The sequence below is a fragment of the Uloborus diversus genome, chromosome 6 (genome assembly GCF_026930045.1).
Source record: "Uloborus diversus isolate 005 chromosome 6, Udiv.v.3.1, whole genome shotgun sequence".
Taxonomy (NCBI): Eukaryota; Metazoa; Arthropoda; class Arachnida; order Araneae; family Uloboridae; genus Uloborus; species Uloborus diversus.
Window position 1 is genome coordinate 167,034,518 of NC_072736.1, and position 18,502 is coordinate 167,053,019.

Here is an 18,502-nt window from a genome sequence, read left to right on the forward strand (position 1 = left end):
TATTGTTTATTTTACATAGCCTGAATCGCGTAAGAACATTCAAGCTATGTAAAATAAACTACCTACAGGCATTGTAACGGTCTTGGCGAATCCTGCTGTAAATATTGAGGTTCAGTGCATTAGTGTTGAGGGAAAAAAAACACACTCAGATAATCCGCGACAGTGTATAATCCGCAGCTCATAAGTTTTTCACTTTTTTAATAGATAATCCGCAGATTATACACAGGAAAATACAGTACAGTCCATTTTTTAAATTTCAAGCACATACGCACAAAAAAAAGGAAAATAAATATAAAAGTTGTAAATTATTGTCTGGAAAAAGTGAGGGGGCCCCTCCCACAAGCCGCCACTGCTTTTGATTAATTTCTTATTGGCGTAATTGGCTGTTTGTCTCAACAACCCATGTTTCATCAATCTTAAGAACAGTTTACTGTAAGTTATTCAACTAGAAATATGTAAAAAAAAAAAAAAAAAAAATTCTGCAAAACAGGTTTTTTAAACAAGCAGCCCCTTATTTTGAAGTTAATTTCAGTATTTATGTAAAAAAAATATGACTGTATTAAATTGCTTTCCTTGTCAAACAGCAATAGCCCTTTCATTAATAGAACTGTTCTATTATTAAAGATCAAATTAATTACAAAAAAAAAAAAGAAAAATCTCCAAAATGTTCATGTATTTTTACAAAATCTAACACAAATTAAATTTTTATTTTCCTACTAATAAATTAGGTGTACATTAATTTTACCCCCAAGATTGAAGACAGCTCTCCCCCTCCCTTTTTTTCTGTTATCTTCACTAATAATAAAGCTGTAAGTCTCTCTGTCCGGATCTCTCTCTCTCTCTGTCTGTCAGGATTTCTTTGACGCTTGTAGCGCCTAGACCGTTTGGCCGATTTTCATGCAATTTGGCACGAAGTTAGTTTGTAGCATGGGGGTGTGCACCTCGAAGCGATTTTTCGGAAATTTGATTTTGTTCTTTTTCTATTCCAATTTTAAGAACCTTTTCCCTAACAAAATTTTAAGATGGACAAGTAAATTACCAAGTTACCACCACTTGGAACCGTAACATGGGAAAGCCGATTGGTAAGAAATTCATCATACATTATTTGTAAATATACAGGTGAACCTAAAGACCTTTTAATTTTCTACTACGGGCAAAGCCGTGCAGGTCCCGCTAGTTAAGAATAAAATTACCGACATTTTATCCATTTAATTTTCTTTCCAATCCATTTTTTGTCACTCCCTTGCATTTTCTTAAGAAGGGGATAAAAACATTCAAATATAAATAACTATATTTTGGTGTCTACTCCTAGTTATATTATTATGAAATAATTAAGTTTGTTCACAACATTTTCTTTTTCAGTGCTCAAGGTGTTATTTTTTGTGTTGATGATATTACTGGTGCTTTGCAACCTACACATCAGTTGGTTTTATCAAGTAAAGATTTTCCTGGTAAGTTTTAAAATTGTAAAGTAAACTATTTGTTAAGTTTTTGTCCAATTCTAATAGCTAATAGGAGAACTTTTCTATTTTTTGAATTAAAATTATTTTTCTGCATATTTTATTACCCTACTCTAAATCTTTGCTCTTATTTCTTGCTGGTATGTCTAAGGTTTTATTTTGATCCCTCAAATGGACACATAAGTGTACTTATAATAATTTTCTTTTCCTGTTTTAGTATAAAAAAATTTTGGAAAAAAATAGAACCGACTTCAAAATTGCTCTAAAAAGTGAAAAATAATTTTATTCTTTAAACACCTTCGATAATACTTTTAAACATAATTTTTGAAGTTGGCGCAAAAACGATCGATAAAATCATTCACAGCCATAACTCAACTACAAGTATAAATTTAACCAGGTCCAGTTTCTTCACTACCACATGCATTACGCATTGATGACAGCATATTTGAGTAACGATATAAATGTTTCGTTCCTAAGTTTGGATGATTTTTTGATAAAAATATGAACGAAGCATGGTTACAATGGATTTTACTTTTTGTTTTTGCGCCAACTTCAAAAATTATGTTTAAAAGTATTATCGAAGGTGTTTAAAGAATAAAATTATTTTTCACTTTTTAGAGCAATTTTGAAGTCGGTTCTATTTTTTTTCAAAATTTTTTTATTTCATTCTTTTTAGTGTAAATGTAGATATTTCAGTAAAAGTAAGAAGTTACCTAGTAAGAAGTGCGGCTCTATATCACTGTATTGCTTTAGAAAAGCCTTTATTCAAAATTATCATTACAATTACTATTAATGTTACAGTTATATGGCACCAAACTTTTATAACAATGAGTTTCATATTGTCGCGTAGATGAAGATAGCGAAGACAATGTGAAAGCCAAATGAAGCGAATACTCGTTAGTCTCAACTCGAGATCTTTATTCAGAACCACGAATGAACGTTACATCTCCTTATATACAACTTGAAAAAGTGCTGGAACTTTCCAGACTTGAAAAGATACAGAAATTAATAGAACATTCTAGAAAATACGGAAAACAGTTGAAACGAAATTTTAGTAAAATTCACTTCGTCCTAGTCGGGATTTGAACCCGGGTTGCTCGTGTGGGAGACGAGAATTCTACCATTGAGCCGCCGTTATCCATGGATGAAAAGAGCGAACTTCGCTACAATATGATTTTAATTATTTAATAGGGAAATTTACTGTTTTTTGCCCATAACTTTTTATCTAAAGAACAAATATGGTCAAACAAAGTAATGGGACCTAAGTTGAGCCATCCTCTATCCATTAAAAAAAGAATCATCAAAATCGGTTCACTAGGTGAGACGCTATGAGTGGACAAACAAAAAAAAAAACATACATACGGTATGAACTGATAACCGCCTCCTTTTTGAAGTCGGTTAAAAATAGCTCTTTAATAATTCAGAGTTAAGGATTCCCAGCTAATAGATGGATTTCATCTTTAATTAAAACTATTTATGAGACCTAAAATTTGACCATTACAATATAAATGATAAAATAAACAGCATTAAAGCAGACAATTTAAATTTATCGCATAAATGTTTTTCGGGTTTGAAGGAAACCAATTTTACAGGAAGAGAAAGTTTTGTGCTTCTAGTGATAAACAGCTGCAGTAAAAAGTAAGGACACCTAAAATCAATGAATTGTATTCATTCTTGTTTATTGTCCAGACTTTAATTTTTATGAATGAGTTTATTCCTGTCTTCTGATTGGTTAATCTGAAATCAAGGTCTGATTACTTTATAGGTGTCCTAGGCCATGAGTCCCCAAATGGCTATAAATGTTTCGACTTATGGCTAAAATTGTGAGATTGGATTTCAGAGTGCGCAGAAAAAGTGTTTGGCTTAGGTTTTCCCGATATTAACCTGGGTGTAATCGGGTCTCTTTATAGTACGTTTGAGCGTCTTTTCCCCACCCTAGTGATCCATGAGACGAAAAATATTTTAGATTGTTTTCTTTTAGTTTTTACTTCAGCTAATAGAATAGATACCTTTTACTGTACAAAAGTATGTGATGAAGAACAATACTTACTGCGTACGCTGAGAGGTAGTAACTGCTGGAAACCTGATAGTCCAACAGCCCGTGAGTACCTGACCTACGTCATAGTTTATAGGCTCAAACATTTTTCATGTAACGACATCACAGCAGGTAAGAAAGGTTTGCTATTAATTAAGCTGAGTCACCTAGGCTTTGTCAGGAAACAGGTAGCAAAGGTGCGTAAGATTGCTGCAAAAAGCTAAACATAGATTCATTCCATGTCACGTGACCTGGTGGTACCCACCAACCATCTCCGATTTGAAGGACGTTCTACAAAGGTGCAGACATGTCTCTGAAACTAACTTATGCAAATTTTTAGCGTCCAATACACAAATCATGAGGATCAGGGATACCTCAAAAGGAAAAGAAAAAAGTGAGCTCCAAAATGGAGCTCCAATGGGGAAACCGTGCCAAACATGGCAATTCGTTTCACAAAGCTGATCCACCATTTTGGAGCCCCCTTTCTTTCCGATCCTAGATCCTCAGGATTTAGGTCGTGGAAGCTAAATTTTTTTTTCAAAAGCATGTCTGTGCTAAGATAAATAAATACCTTTGTGCTGAATAGTAAAGTCAGAACAAACAACGTAAGTAGAAGCACAAATTTGTAAAATTTGTGCTTCTACTTACGTTGTTTGTTCTGACTTTACATGTCTGTGCCTCTATAAAATTTCGTTCAAATCAGAGATGGTCTTTGGGAGGCGACGAGATCACTTGACATGGAATGACTCTGTTTTCAACACAACTTTGCTACCTGTTCCCTGCCAAAACCAGCTTGAGTCAGCTTAAATAATAGCGAACCTTTCTTATCTGCTGTGACGTCCTCATGCAGAAAAATTTTGAGCCTTTATATGGCACTCATGCTCATGGGCTCTTACTCTATGACTAGGTTGTCGGGCTATTGGCCTCAATGACTGACATACATTTCCGAAAGCTATGCAACCTTGAAATACCGAAAGAAATTCTCTGAATTCTGTGTGAGGGTTAAGAAGTTACTCAGTCTGCTACACAGATGGGTCCCATTATTAATATAAGGGGTGGTAGGCTCAGCAAAATACCCCCTTGTGCAAATTAATTGAAACAAAATATTTTTTCCATTAATTTTAAAATCATTCCAAGTATTTTTCACCAATCAAACTAAAATTTGTAAAAATATTTATAGGATGAATAAATTGTTTACTTGTCATCAATTTACACCAATCAGAGGGATTCTGAGAGCGCATGTGCAGGAATTTCCGAAGATGAAAGCTGCAGCTATGATCATGTCAGTTGAGATTTAACTATCGTCAGCGATGGATGTGACACCGCGAAAGCGTACAAAGATTGTTACTCTTTCCAAACGCCTATAGAAAAATTTTAAAGGTAGTTGGCGCTAGAGAGAGAGTATTGCAACTATGAGCCGTTCTATTAAACAAAATAGAGAAACGGGATCCATATTTCCAAAGCGGAGAGAGAAATGTGGCCGAAAATCGAAATTAACGCCAAGAGATGACTCTTTTCTACTTATGCAAAGTGAAAAAACCCTCGAAAGACTAGCGCAGCATTTAATAGAGATTCAAAGGAGAATGGAATAAATATTAGCTCATCTACTGTTCGTAGGCGCCTTTTTGCAGCCTGTCAGCCAGCCCATCGGCCGATGAAGGAACAGCTTCTGACACAACGAATGAAGAAAAAGCTCCACTTGTGGGAGTTTAAATATAAGAATTGGACTTCTGAATATTGGAAGAAAGCACTATTCAGCGATGAAAGTAATTTCACTGTCCTAAGCCAAAGAACTCAACACGTACAGGTAAAAGAACATGAACCAATTTGTAAAACACCCTCAAAAGACTATGTTTTTGAGTTGTTTAGGTTATGATGGGGCTGGTTCTTTGGAGCCTGTTTAGGATATGATGTGTTCTGAGCAAAATATTACCATTCTGGAAAAAAAAAAGGTTTTACCAGAGTTGAAAAAACGATACCCAGATGGAACGGGGATTTTCCAGCAGAATTTAGATTGTTTCCATTCTTCCGAAATGGTCAAGAAATTCATGTCTAAGATCCAATTGAGGCATTGGAATGGCCTGGGAACTTCCCTGACATCAAGCCAATTGAAAACCTTTGCGATATATGCAAGAATCATCTATTGCATACGGGCTGTTCAACTATGGAGAAGCCAAAAACTGCTTTTGGAAAAGGACCCAAATGTTATAAATGATGGTAAAAAAAAAAGGTGGATTTTATGCCGAATCAAGTTTAAATGTTAGTAAAATGTCCTTTTCTTTTTTTTTTAATTACGCCCACCATTGTTCTTTCAAACATAAGGCGTCTTGCTGTCCAGTATAACAATGAAGTGGCTTCAAAGGGTGTTAGGGCCCGGAAGTCATCACAATTATGAATATCATGAAGAGAGGAGAATCTATAAAGATGCTCCCCTGTCATTGGAGAAGTCCCCTCACAGAGCACACAGAGCAGGGTTTCCGCTACGGTCGCATTTCTCGCAAAATGCGAAAATACTATTCAAATTACGACAAATGGAACAAAGCATTTTCGCTTTTTTGCTCCAATATAACAAGAAAAAGAAGGGGGGAAAAAGTGTACAGTCATAGAGAGGAAGCGATATGGAACTTAATCATATTTATAAATCATATCTAACATGCATAAACTGTTATTAAGTTGAACAATATTTCGTCTTAATGGGCATTTTGTCCCCCCGATAAATACATTATTGGGGGTTTTCGGAAAAAAAAAGTTTGCTCCCTCAATATCAAGAACAATTCTGAATTTTTCATTTCAAATTTTTAAAAGATATCACATAACGTGCATTTATTTCTTCGAAGATGTCAAGCCTGAATTTTAGCATTTTGCTAAAGACTTTTCCCCCAATTTTAGTTTTTTTGCTAAAGAATTTTTAAACTTGGCTTAAACGCTGACACAGAGAGGTGAATCTGCCAGGTTGATTTTATGTAAATGGGCCTGTAGATAGTCATGTCCAGTAATGGTTCGGAAAGAGGCGACTCCCAGCGCTCTGGGAAGGAGAGAAAGGCGCATACGCTGTTCATCATCCAGCAGGCAAGCCCAGGGCTTTCCGTCAGCTTTGTTCCTCAGGGCAGAGACTGTAGCATGTTGGATTTTGCTTGCCAGAAGTCGCTTTAGCGTTTCTAAGTGGAACCGGGCAAGAAGGTGGATGCAGGGACGCAGCCTCTTTAGCCAAGATGTCCGCTCGTTCATTTCCATAGATGCCACAATGGCCTCATAGGCGGATTTAGGACTGAGCTCCTGGGGGGGGGGCAGGATTTTTTTTTGGAGCAACATTTTTAATTGCCCTCCCCCTTCCCATGTTTTTGTCTGTTTTCTGTGATGCGTAAGGCCATTCTTTACTTTTTTATGTGTCGTTTTCATTACTGTGTGTAATCATGCTGTCCTTTTTAAATTGACCTTAAAAGAGAGGGGGCTGGTATTAAGAGAGTAACCCAGTGCTCCCTTTTAAGTGGGATATAGAATATCTCCAGTTTTAGGGGGCCCGGGGGTTACTCCCCCGGAGGCAATTATCTAAAATGGATATAAAATTCTGCATTTTGAAGTCTTATAAGGGTTAATTGGAAATAATAGGCAAATAATATTTTTTTTAAAGTTATACGCTTTAAAAGTGCTTTGTGATGCAAGTTAATACTTTAAAATAAATGGTGCACAGATTTAGAGAATAGGTATCAAGAGAGTAACATACTACCCATTTGAACAATTCTTAATTTATACACTTGATAAGAAATAAAATTGAAGCACACTTTGCTTAGGAGTTTCAAAGACTTGTCTAATTATTTTCAAGGTTTGGTTGGTTAGATTGCATTTTTGGTTCAAGAGCCCTTGTAGGTTATACTGCGCCAATTCTTTTCAGGGATTTTAGAACCTATCAATAATTTGCACTTTCCAGCCTCTGAAATTGAGTAGTAGATTATACACTTGTACAGTATTGTCCAATCTTTGTAAGAAACGGCTATTTTAAGTTTAAAAGAAAAAAAAAACTTTAATTTCCTATTCAAAAAAGAAAAAATCATGATTTTTTTGTTATAAGATTTTGGAAGACAAGTTGTTATTATATAAACTCTTCCCAAAACTGGGGAGCATTGTCCCCTTTGCCCCCCCCCCCTATAAATCCACCCATGCTCTTCTAAACTATTCAAAAACGAAAAAAATAATGATTTTTTTTTTAAATTTTTGGAAGATGTGTTGTTACTACATAAAGTCTTCCCAAAACTGGGGGGGGCATTGCCCCCCTCTGACCCCCCATAAATCCGCCCATGAATGGCCTGGGATCCACTGGAAGACAACCTCTCTTCCGGAACGCAAAAGAGACTCGATGGATTTTTTAGACTCAAGCTCAAGTTCTGAAGGATATAGATTGTAATCAGTAATGGCCTGAATCGCAGCCTGAGAATCAACAAAGAGAACAGTGTTTTGTTCAGCTGGTTCTCCAATAGATCTGATGGCCATAAAAATTGCGTTCATTTCTCCATCGAAGTTATCCGCCCCCAAGTGTCGAGAGGCTCCTGAAGACTAAAATGTTTGGAGTAGGCACCGGCACCTGCTCTACCAGCTGAAGGAGTGGCCGATCCGTCAGTATAAACCCTAAACCAATCCTGATCAGGGTACCTCTCGTGTATTGTGGCCAAAGCAATGGAATACATCTCAGTCTGATGATAATCTGATTAGTAAAATGTCCTAGACATCATATTATGCACTAAAAACTTATGATTTTATATAAAATTAAATACAATACCATTTCGTCTTAGTTTTCTAAATTTTTCGAGTTCGTTTCAATTTGCACATGAGATGTATATGACAACAGGCAGGGAATAGACTAATACTTAAGGGTTACTAAAGGGTTAATCAAGCACTGTCTGAAATTAAAACATCTGGCTTGACATTCTGTACTTTAATGTTTACCAAGCTTAGTAGTTGCTTTGCTTTTCCAGTCAGCATGTATGTATAAAACTACTTCTTAAAATGAGAAAAGTACTGAATTATTTTTAAGTCGTTGTATATGTTTCGTTAACAGACGTTGCAACAGCTGCCGGTGGAGTTTCGAATCTCAAGTGGACCCCTGATGGTGGAGCTTTAGCTATGACTTGGGAAAAGGGGGGTTTGGCTTTGTGGAGTGTTTTTGGTGCACTTCTAATGTGTAGTCTCGGTTGGGATTATGGGTAAGTACAATTTCCTACTCAGAACATTATTAATGCTTTACTGCTGATTTTACTGCACAGGAATTCTTTTTATTAAAGTTGCAAAATAATCATAAAAGTAGTTTAAAAAATATGATTGAACAAGGCAACTAAAATTGAATATTTGTATTGAATATGCTGCTTGTACATTCCTTTTTGTCATATTGGTCCTTAAAAATATTTAATAAGAAATTTAAGAATTCTTGGAAATTCCTAGGTAAAAAATGTATAACTTTATCCGAGAATAGAAAATTTATTTTTTTACTTTTTCATTTGTATAAAAACAATATAAAATTATTCATTTTTTTTTAAAAGAAAAATAGTCTCCTTAACCATCAAGCAATGCCTATGATTTTTCTTCATTAACGATCATAATTATAATTATGATTTAACTTTTTTTTCTATGACAGAAATTTTCAAAAATACTCTTTTAAAATTGATAGTTAAATATTCATTTTGGTTAGTCTCTAGCAAAAACATCTGGACTGACAACCAAGTTCTGCCTAATGTGAGATGTCTATATGATAAGGCTTAAGTACGCAATAAAGGTCAAGTGTATGTGCAATCCAAAAAAAGATTGATAACCTGAGCTATTAATTAACCTTCAAAAAGAGGAGTTCAAAATGTATCAAATCAATAAAATATAGAAAGTTTTGAAAAGGGAGTCTAAAGCATCTTTAGAGGTGTACAGAACTTAATTAAAAACCTTTTGAAAATCCTAAAGTGATTTTTATTCATCTCATCTTGGGTTGAGCAGAAGGGCAGCTACAGTAAAATCTCATTACAGCCAATACAATGAACTATCCATTTCAGCGAAATAAAACTTCAGACCTGTTTTAATTGCTGTTATATTACGTGAATTCCATTACAACAAAATTTTTGTTACAATGAACAAAATTTGCAGTCCCTTAAAAGTCATTGTAATGGAGTTTAAATTTACTGTGTAGTTCGCTCCATTGTGAAAAGAAAAAAAGAAAAAAATTTTTTTTTTTACAAATTGATTAATAAATTATTACATGGTTTTCACAAAAAAAAATTCAAAATGAAAAATTGTATTTAGTACCTAATATTTTCTTTGAGGATTATTATACATGAATGCATTTTAGTAATTTCATTCAAGATACGTTTTTAATATACATCCTATTATTTAACAAAAATGACCTTATCACTTTTGTAACAGTTAAAATACTCATTATGAGCTCTATTTAGTTTTGATTATGTAACTAAAATGTTTAGAAATGATTGCTTCAGAACTCAATTTCATATTTATGTGCAAAGGCACTTTATTCATCCCTAATTTTCTTTCCATAGATCAGCCGATGTCATGAAAAATGCATTAAAATTTTTATCTTTGGTAAGTTTCTTCTTTATTCATTTATTGCTTTAAAATAACTTCAAACCAAAAACATTAACTCAATATTAACAGATTATTTGTAAAATTAACATATTAGCTGATGAGTAATTTATTGTAAGGAATACATTCTAAGGTATCTCTGTAATTTCTTTTAACAAATATAAACTAATATAAACTGTTTATGTTCATTTACTTCGTAGTATTTATATCTTTCATCAGTTTTCAAATATTGTATTTCAAGCAGCTATGCAAAAGATTAATATGGTGTATGCTCGACGTGATATTGAAACTGGTTTTTCATTTTCATAATACTCTTTAGTCTGAGTCGTATTTATAATACTATATTTCAGTTTTCAAAAGCAGTGGAACCCCGATTTTACATTTTCTGTCAGATCAGTGATAAAAAACATTCCAAGCAAGAAAACTCAAAATAGAGCGGTTTGAAAAATCTAAGCATATTGTTTATAAATTGACTCTTATCCATTGAAGTAGCAGGGAAAATGTGCAATCTCTCTTTACTTGTTTTTTGTTTTCAGATATAATTTTATTCATAGCACGATCTGTGCAAACAATGTTTTGCGAATTTCCTACTAAGTTGTGATTCAAAAATAAAAACAGTTTCAGCGTTTTTTTTTTGCTTAGAATCGCTTGATCAGCTGTGGACCTCACTACATTATTTCTTCTTCATCTTCATTACTATCATCGAAAACAAATAGTAAATCTGATATTGTAGGAATTCAGAATGTGATGAGACGATACATGCGTCACTTCAATTTCTGGGAATGTTGAAGTAAAGTTTCAGCAGTTCTAGTCCTCAATTGACATGAAAGGAGATTGGAGGATCAGAGAAAATCTCTCTCGCAGACAAAGGACAATTAGGCATACAGAGAAGCACCTATTATATGTTTCTCTTTTATGCGTTTTGATGAATTATACATTTTTTAATTTGGTCCCTGCAGTGTACTCTAATCAGGGTTCAAAAATATCCAATATGTTGATATCTATCCAATATTTTCAATCAGCTCAAACTAAAATCTTCAAAATAGTAAATGCGTCCTTAAATCACTATTTCTTTTCTTACTGTATTATCACACTATGTAGACTTAAAATTAAGGTTTCTTTCATTATTTATCTTTACTAATAATAAAGCTGAAAGTCTCTCTGTCCGGAGGATGTCTGGATGTCTGTAGGATATCTGTAGGATGTCTGTGACGCGCATAGCGCCTAAACCGTTCGGCCGATTTTCATGAAATTTGGCACAAAGTTAGTATGTAGCATGGGGGTGTGCACCTCGAAGCGATTTTTTGGAAAATTCGATGTGGTTCTTTTTTTATTCCAATTTTAAGAAAAAAACTATCATAAATTACAAAATTACCATAACGTGGAACCGTAACATGGGCACAAGCCAATTGGCGAGATACGAAATTATCATAACGTGGAACTGTAACATCGGTACAAGCCAATTGGCGAGAAATTTCACCATACATTATTTGTAAATATACAGGCGAACCAAAAGACCTTTAATTTTTCTATTACGGGCAAAGCGGTGCGGGTGCCACTAGTATCTAATAATTCATTTAATATTTTTATCAATTTTAATGGAGTTAATTTAACATTAGCTGTTTTACACATTTTTCCCTCTGTTAGTTTTACACAGTTGTATGATTCAGAAATAACAAATATGCATTAGTCGGTGCACAGTCATAAGATATTTTCTTTTTTCTGATCAATGCTTATTATTTAACTAGGCACTTTTAATATGAATTAAAATTGTTACATTTCTAAGAATTTTATGAATATAAAATAAAAGAGGAATATTATATTACTTTGTTAGATTAATGATGTAATAATACATCGTAAAACTATAGTACATAACTTTTTGGTTATTTTTAATAATAAGTGAATAATATTACTATGATTAATATACTTTTCATATTGAAAATACTGTAGTTAAAACCATAAATATCAAAATATCATGATACTTTCAAAGTAAATATTGGATATATATCGTGATATATATCGGCAAAGCGTGTCTCTAATACACATTAACGTATATATACCTATTATACGTTTTTCCTTTCTACGTTTTTTTTTTTTTTCATTAAGTCCCTTCAAAAGCATATAAATATTGCTTCACTGTAACAAAAAGAATGCCGGAGCAGCTTCAAACTGCTATAAAACAAATTAGATTTGAAAAAACAGAAATCTAAAAAAGTTTGTGTGAGTCTTGTAGCTGAATTTTTTTTTTTTTTGATATGTTTGTAGAAAAATGTATAAATCGGACTTTTCTGAAAAAGGGTAAATTCCGGAATATTTTAACATTAATATAACCTTTTTCATGGACAAGCAGAAAATGAAGTCTGAAGCGGAATAGCATATGAAGCAGATAACGTAAAAATCAAGGTTCCACTGTAATTTTAAACATGTGATAGTTATTCAATTTTAATGTTTTCTCTCTAATGGCTAGTTACTTCAGTTTATCTTATTTCTTCTAACTAAAGGAATGGGGACCTGAAGGGTATCATCTTTGGACTGTTGCAGAAAAATCCAGCCTCAATGAGCAGCAGCAGCTTTCCAATGTGAAGAAGAAAAATGTCACTGTTTCATTATTCCAATTTGCAAAAAGTGCTCTGACTGTAAATCCTGGAATGGTATGTTGTACAAACCATTCTTGAATTCATTATTACTGAAAGTGCGAACCAACATGTAACAGTTTTCCAATTATAATATTTGCAATATTTCATTTGGAGATCTATCCTGTTCTATTTTAAGAGCTGTAACTGCATACTATATGCTTTAAGTGTAAGTTTTTGAACCACTTTTAGAAGTCATTTTCTATGTAATTAGTATTCCATAAAATGAAATTTGAAGTTTTAATATTTGTTTTATGTTTTTTGCACAATGTTTAGTAAAAATTAGAAGGACATGAACCTTTTATTTCAAATCAAAATTTCCATTCAAAAATATACTACCCTGTCTTGTAAAATTACAAGACTGGGAAAATTCTCTTGCCGTCGGTAGTATCAATTTCATTAATAATCGCTCTTTTTTTATCCTCAAGTAGCTTTACGATGTCTGTATTTTCAAATAGTGAAGTTAATGAAGTTAATAATCCTAAATACATTTATGTTTTTATTTGTTTTTTTTTAAATAAACTATCTCATAAAAGTTGCATCTTGATTTTGGTTGGAAAGATTTTGCTAATTACTTAAATCTTTAGTACTCTGTAAGCATTAAGTCACTAATTTGTTTTTTGCCGTGATGATTGGCAGATGATTTTTTTTTAATCACCTTTTTTTTTCATTGAGTCGCCCAGTGGCCTGTGGCAACCGCTAATTTTGTGATTTTTTTCATAATATGATTGAGATTATACCGGGTGACTATAAAATGAGTATCCCTTTTCAGAGCAGTCTGTAGCTTACAGGAATGATCCGATTGCAACCAAAATTGGAACACTGACTAACCTTGAAGGGTGAAGAAGGATGGTGCAATAAAAAATTTAGTTGCTACAATCACCAATAGGTGGCGCTGCAGCCTGAAAAAGATAGCCTTAACACTACAAACACTGTAATAATCATGAGCAAATTAAAGAAGCAGTCATTTCTACCAGTAATGTGGTACGAGATGCCTCTCGGTTTGCCCGATCGCGCTTTGATTTTGTTGTAAAAATTCAAAGTTACTTATCTGTTTCAAATCAGAGTATAAACCTCTCTATAAAAAATCTTTTATCTAACATAAAATTAGATTAAGTATTTCTTAATGTAAAATTAATTTTTCAGCATCTTAACTGTGGCCAACATGTGATTGGTCAACAGCCAAAAGCTAATTTAAATATCAATGGACCAATCAGGTGTTGGCTACAGTTAAGATACTGAAAACTTACCGTAATTTCGGGTAGATAAGCCGCCATATCGTATGCGCCGCACATGCAATAATTTACTAACTAAAAACAAAAGTTCATCGGATAAGCCGCCCTATCGTATACGCCGCAGAAGAGCGTATCAAAACATGACGCCCCAACCCCCTTTATATATACATATGTACGGATGCGATTATTTATTTTAGTTAGAACAAAACTGTAACAAGCAACTGCATTTGTTAACAGATAAAAATGGAATAAACTTCGTGTAAAAGAAAAAAATCAGAAAATGCTACGGTTACACAAAAAAAAAACCAGTGTTGCCAGATGACATCTACAATTGGTTGGATGAAAAGTTTTCAAATCATTGTTATACTTAGCAGTTCATCAAAAAAATGTTTACCCTTTATCAATTGATTCTTTTTTTTTTTAAATTTATCATCGAGACATTTTAAAACATTACTCAGACTGTAGGGACTCTAACTCACACAAGCTAGCGATTCCTCCATTTTTCAGCCTTGTGAAACGTATGTTATCATCACGAATCTGGCAACACTGGAAAGAACAACGACAGCGAACAGCGGTAAAATCGGCGCAAACGAACGCAGGTGTAAGGGTGTGAGAAATTAAATTTAATGAAAAACCTGTTTCATGGTGCAATTTGAGAGTTCTACTGGCGTTTTTTAATGAATTTTAACATTGCCACTCGATTGGGCGAACATGAAAAGCACTAAGAAAGAATGGTGGGGGGAAAATTTCTTCAGATACGCCGCCCTGGCAGATACGCCGCAGATGTTAAATTTCAACTTCAAAACACGTATAAGCCGCGGCTTATCTACCCGAAATTACGGTAATTTTAGATTAAGAAGTTTAATCTAATTTTATGTTAATTTTGATAGGTAATTAAATATGTATTTTATTTCATTTACTTATTTATTTTTCAACATGAAAGAATACTCTACAAATTTTAAAGCTATTTTACAGCTGCTGTTGAAACCATCACGTATCACCTGGATTGTGTCGTCCATCTCAATGGCCAAGTCGCTTAACCTGAACTTGATCGACATCGCCATGCGCAAGCGTAATGTGCCTGTAAAACTTTCAAATAAACCATCCCAGCTTTACTTGCTAATTCTTTCTTCTTGTATTACTCACTAGTGATACCCGCACGGCTTTGCCCGCAATAGAAAAATCAAAAGGTCTTTTGGTTCGCCTGTATATTTACAAATAATGTATGGTGAATTCTCTCGCCAGTTGGCTTGTACCCATCTTACGGTTCCACGTTACGACAATTTCGTATCTCGCCAATTGGCTTGTGCCCATGTTACGGTTCCACGTTATGATAATTTCGTAATTTACTCGTTCATTTTATGATAGTTTTGTTCTTAAAATTGGAATAGAAAAAGAACCACATCGAATTCTCGAAAAATCGCTTCGAGGTGCACACCCCCATGCTACATACTAACTTTGTGCCAAATTTCATGAAAATCGGCCGAACGGTCTAGGCGCTATGCGCGTCACAGACATCCTACAGACATCCAGACATCCTCCGGACAGAGAGACTTTCAGCTTTATTATTAGTAAAGATTGCAAATTCAAAAGCGCCACCTGTTGGCAATTTTTTCAACTAAAATTTTTTATGACGCCATCCTGCTTCCCCCGTCAGGATTAGTAAGTGTTCCAAATTTGATTGCAATCAGACGATTTCTTCAAGCTACAGACTGCTCCAAATAGGGATGCCTATTTTATAACCACCCGGTGTATCATCATCTTTAGCTTCACCTTTAAAAATATCATTCTGAATTTTGTATCATTAGAATGATAATGTTTTAAAAAATATTTAGTATTTGATACTGTTTCCTTTGAATTACACTCAAACCTGTTTTTGTGCAGTAGATAGGGACCGCATAAAAAAAAGCATAAAAAAAATCGCTCAAAATTACACTATTAAGCGCTCGTTTTAAAGATAGGTTAGCCAATTGAGCCCCAATTTGTGTGAATTTTTCATAGACTGCACAAAAAAAATATTGCACAAAAAAAAAGAACACATAAAAACAGGTTTGGGTGTAGTTTCATTAATTTTGTCTATGTTTCTCGGTTATCAAATGTCTTTTAGTATGTTGCAAAAAAAAATCATAACAGTCATTTCTTGGTACAAAGCAATGCAAGTCAAATTTAATGAGAAAAAAAATCAGACAAATAGGATCTCATAGGAGGGTTGAATAGGGGATTACAGTATTGCTCTGGGAAAGTAAACAGCAGAATTGAGTTATTGAGACAAGGACGAATATGGGGGGGGGGGGGGGGGGGTACAACCCCTCCTTGAGCCGAGATGCAGGAACTTCCTTCAGGAGTATTTTCAATGTTAAAGTTCCAAAAAACGCAGTTTTACATAGTCCTTGATAATATTAGGAGAAAGGGAATTCTTCCTGAATTAAGTCTTGAAAACACAATCGTAGCCCATCTCTTATTACTCTGGGATATTGACTGGAACTTTCCACACAAATTTTTTCAAAATTGAAGTTCCAAAACCGCAATTTTACGCAATGATATTTGAGATAAGTTCAAGGGCTCCCCAGGACATTAAAAAAAAAAAAAGACAAGTGTAGGACACCTTTGAATTGAAGTTCCAAAGAGTAATAAGTAAAAAATAATCGCCCCTTCCTTGAACATTTCCTGGATCCACCCTTGTTTTTAGATTACCGAAGAAATGTGTTTTGGATTTCATACTAACATTAGAAAAATGTTGGAATTTGACTTTTTTTGTGCTTTGTGCTTTGTTTTCAGAGGAAATCAAATGAGCAAGCTTTTACAATAAAGCTGAAGTACAATAGATGAAAAACGAAAAATTTGCAGTTATTTCCTTTTATTTTTCCATGGCAGAGTAATGCTTGAGATATATGCAGCCTGACCACTGATTAGATGGAAAGGCAAACTTCCTGTTTGCAGGCAGAAATGGACGCATCTATAACTTTTCAGGGATGCCAACTTTTTCAGATAATGTAAGCCTCGAAATTAAGCAGAATCACATTCAAATGAGCGGAGCATGGGCATCAAATTTTTGCTTCCATCCCCTCATTCAGATAGACTCATCACAACGGGACATTTGCCAATTCCGTATAATCCGTGGGCAGACTGTCTAATTTATTGATTTTCCATTGTGTAAAATGAAATAATTTTGGTGCTTTGAAATAATATGTGCGTTGTCATTTCTTTAAAAATATTTTTAGCTTAAACTGTAGCCTGTGGTTGATTTACTTACAGAAATGAAACTTAAGGTAGAGATAAATCTCACCACCCAAAATTACTATTCATTATCTTGTGTGATAAAAATATTTGAAATCAAAATAGTATTTTTTTGCCAAAATACATTTTTAATTCTAAAAATTGACTTTTTAGACTGGTCGAGAGCATGTTTTCCTGCAAGCAGAAGACAGGCTTTATGTTAGTGCAGGCGCTGACATTATTCATAACAAACCAGCAACTTTTGATCGAAAGCAGGAGCAAGAAATTCCCCCAGCAACACTGGGTCTCTCAAGGGAGCAAATGTTAGCCGGAAACAAGCAGTGGATAATCATTCCTGTATGTATACTTTAATAGTTTTTTTTTTTTTATTAATATTAGTTTGTTTGTTTTTTCAGTCTCACCTGGTATCTGTCCTCAGTGTTGCCAGATTGGGGGAAATTTCCCCATTTTGGGGAAATCTGGTGTTCTCTGGGGAAATGGGTTTTGAGGGGAATTCTTTGGGGAAACTTTTTTTCTTGAGAAAAACCTGGGGAAAAAAAAACCTCGGGAATTTTTTTTTTTTTGTATTTAAATTCGCGTCTTGACATCTGGTAGTTACATTGTTTGTATCTAACAGCGTTGGTTTAGCTTTGCTCAACTTTATGGAATTCGCATTTCGCATTATGTGAAATATAATGCTACGGAATTCGCATTAATAGTTCTGCATGAGTAACTAGTTGATACGAGAAACAGACAAAAATAAGTGTGATGAAGAATGTTCTTGGATAAATATATACAAAAATCATAGTTTAAATGTACATACAGAAGCAGAGTAGTAAATTCGAGTAGAAAAAAAAAATATTTGGTTATTTCTTATCTCTTGGTCATGCACTTATGTATTTAGGACTAGTGGTACCCGCACGGCTTTTCCCGTAGTAGAAAATTAAAAATTATTTTGATTCCCCTGTATATTTACAAATAATGCATGATGAATTTCTCACCAATTGGCTTGCCCACGTTACGGTTCCACATTATGATAACTTGGTAATTTAGTCGTCCATCTTATGATAATTTTGCTCGGAAAATGTTCTTAAAATTGGAATAGAAAAAGAACAAAATCGAATTTTTGAAAAATCGCTTAAAGGTGCGCAACCCTAAGCTATAAACTAATTCTTCCTATAAGCTATAAACTAATTCCAAATTTCTTGAAAATCGGTCGAACGGTCTAGGTGCTATGCGCGTCACAGAGATCCTAACGGACAGAGAGACTTTCAGCTTTATTATTAGTAAAGATAAAAAAAGATAAAGATAAAGAAGACAAAAAAATAATGGGAAGAAAAAAAAGTTTTGGAA

General features: G+C 34.0%; 1 protein-coding gene across 1 annotated transcript in view; it reads left to right on the plus strand.

Moving 5' to 3' along the window:
- The window catches only part of LOC129225059 (guanine nucleotide exchange factor subunit RIC1-like), a 112,133-nt gene that overhangs the window by 24,097 nt on the left and 69,534 nt on the right, over positions 1–18,502 (plus strand). The window contains 5 exon segments of the mRNA XM_054859605.1: positions 1,363–1,466; positions 8,561–8,693; positions 10,023–10,065; positions 12,567–12,716; positions 17,324–17,506. Of these exon segments, the coding sequence (XP_054715580.1) occupies positions 1,363–1,466; positions 8,561–8,693; positions 10,023–10,065; positions 12,567–12,716; positions 17,324–17,506 (613 nt within the window).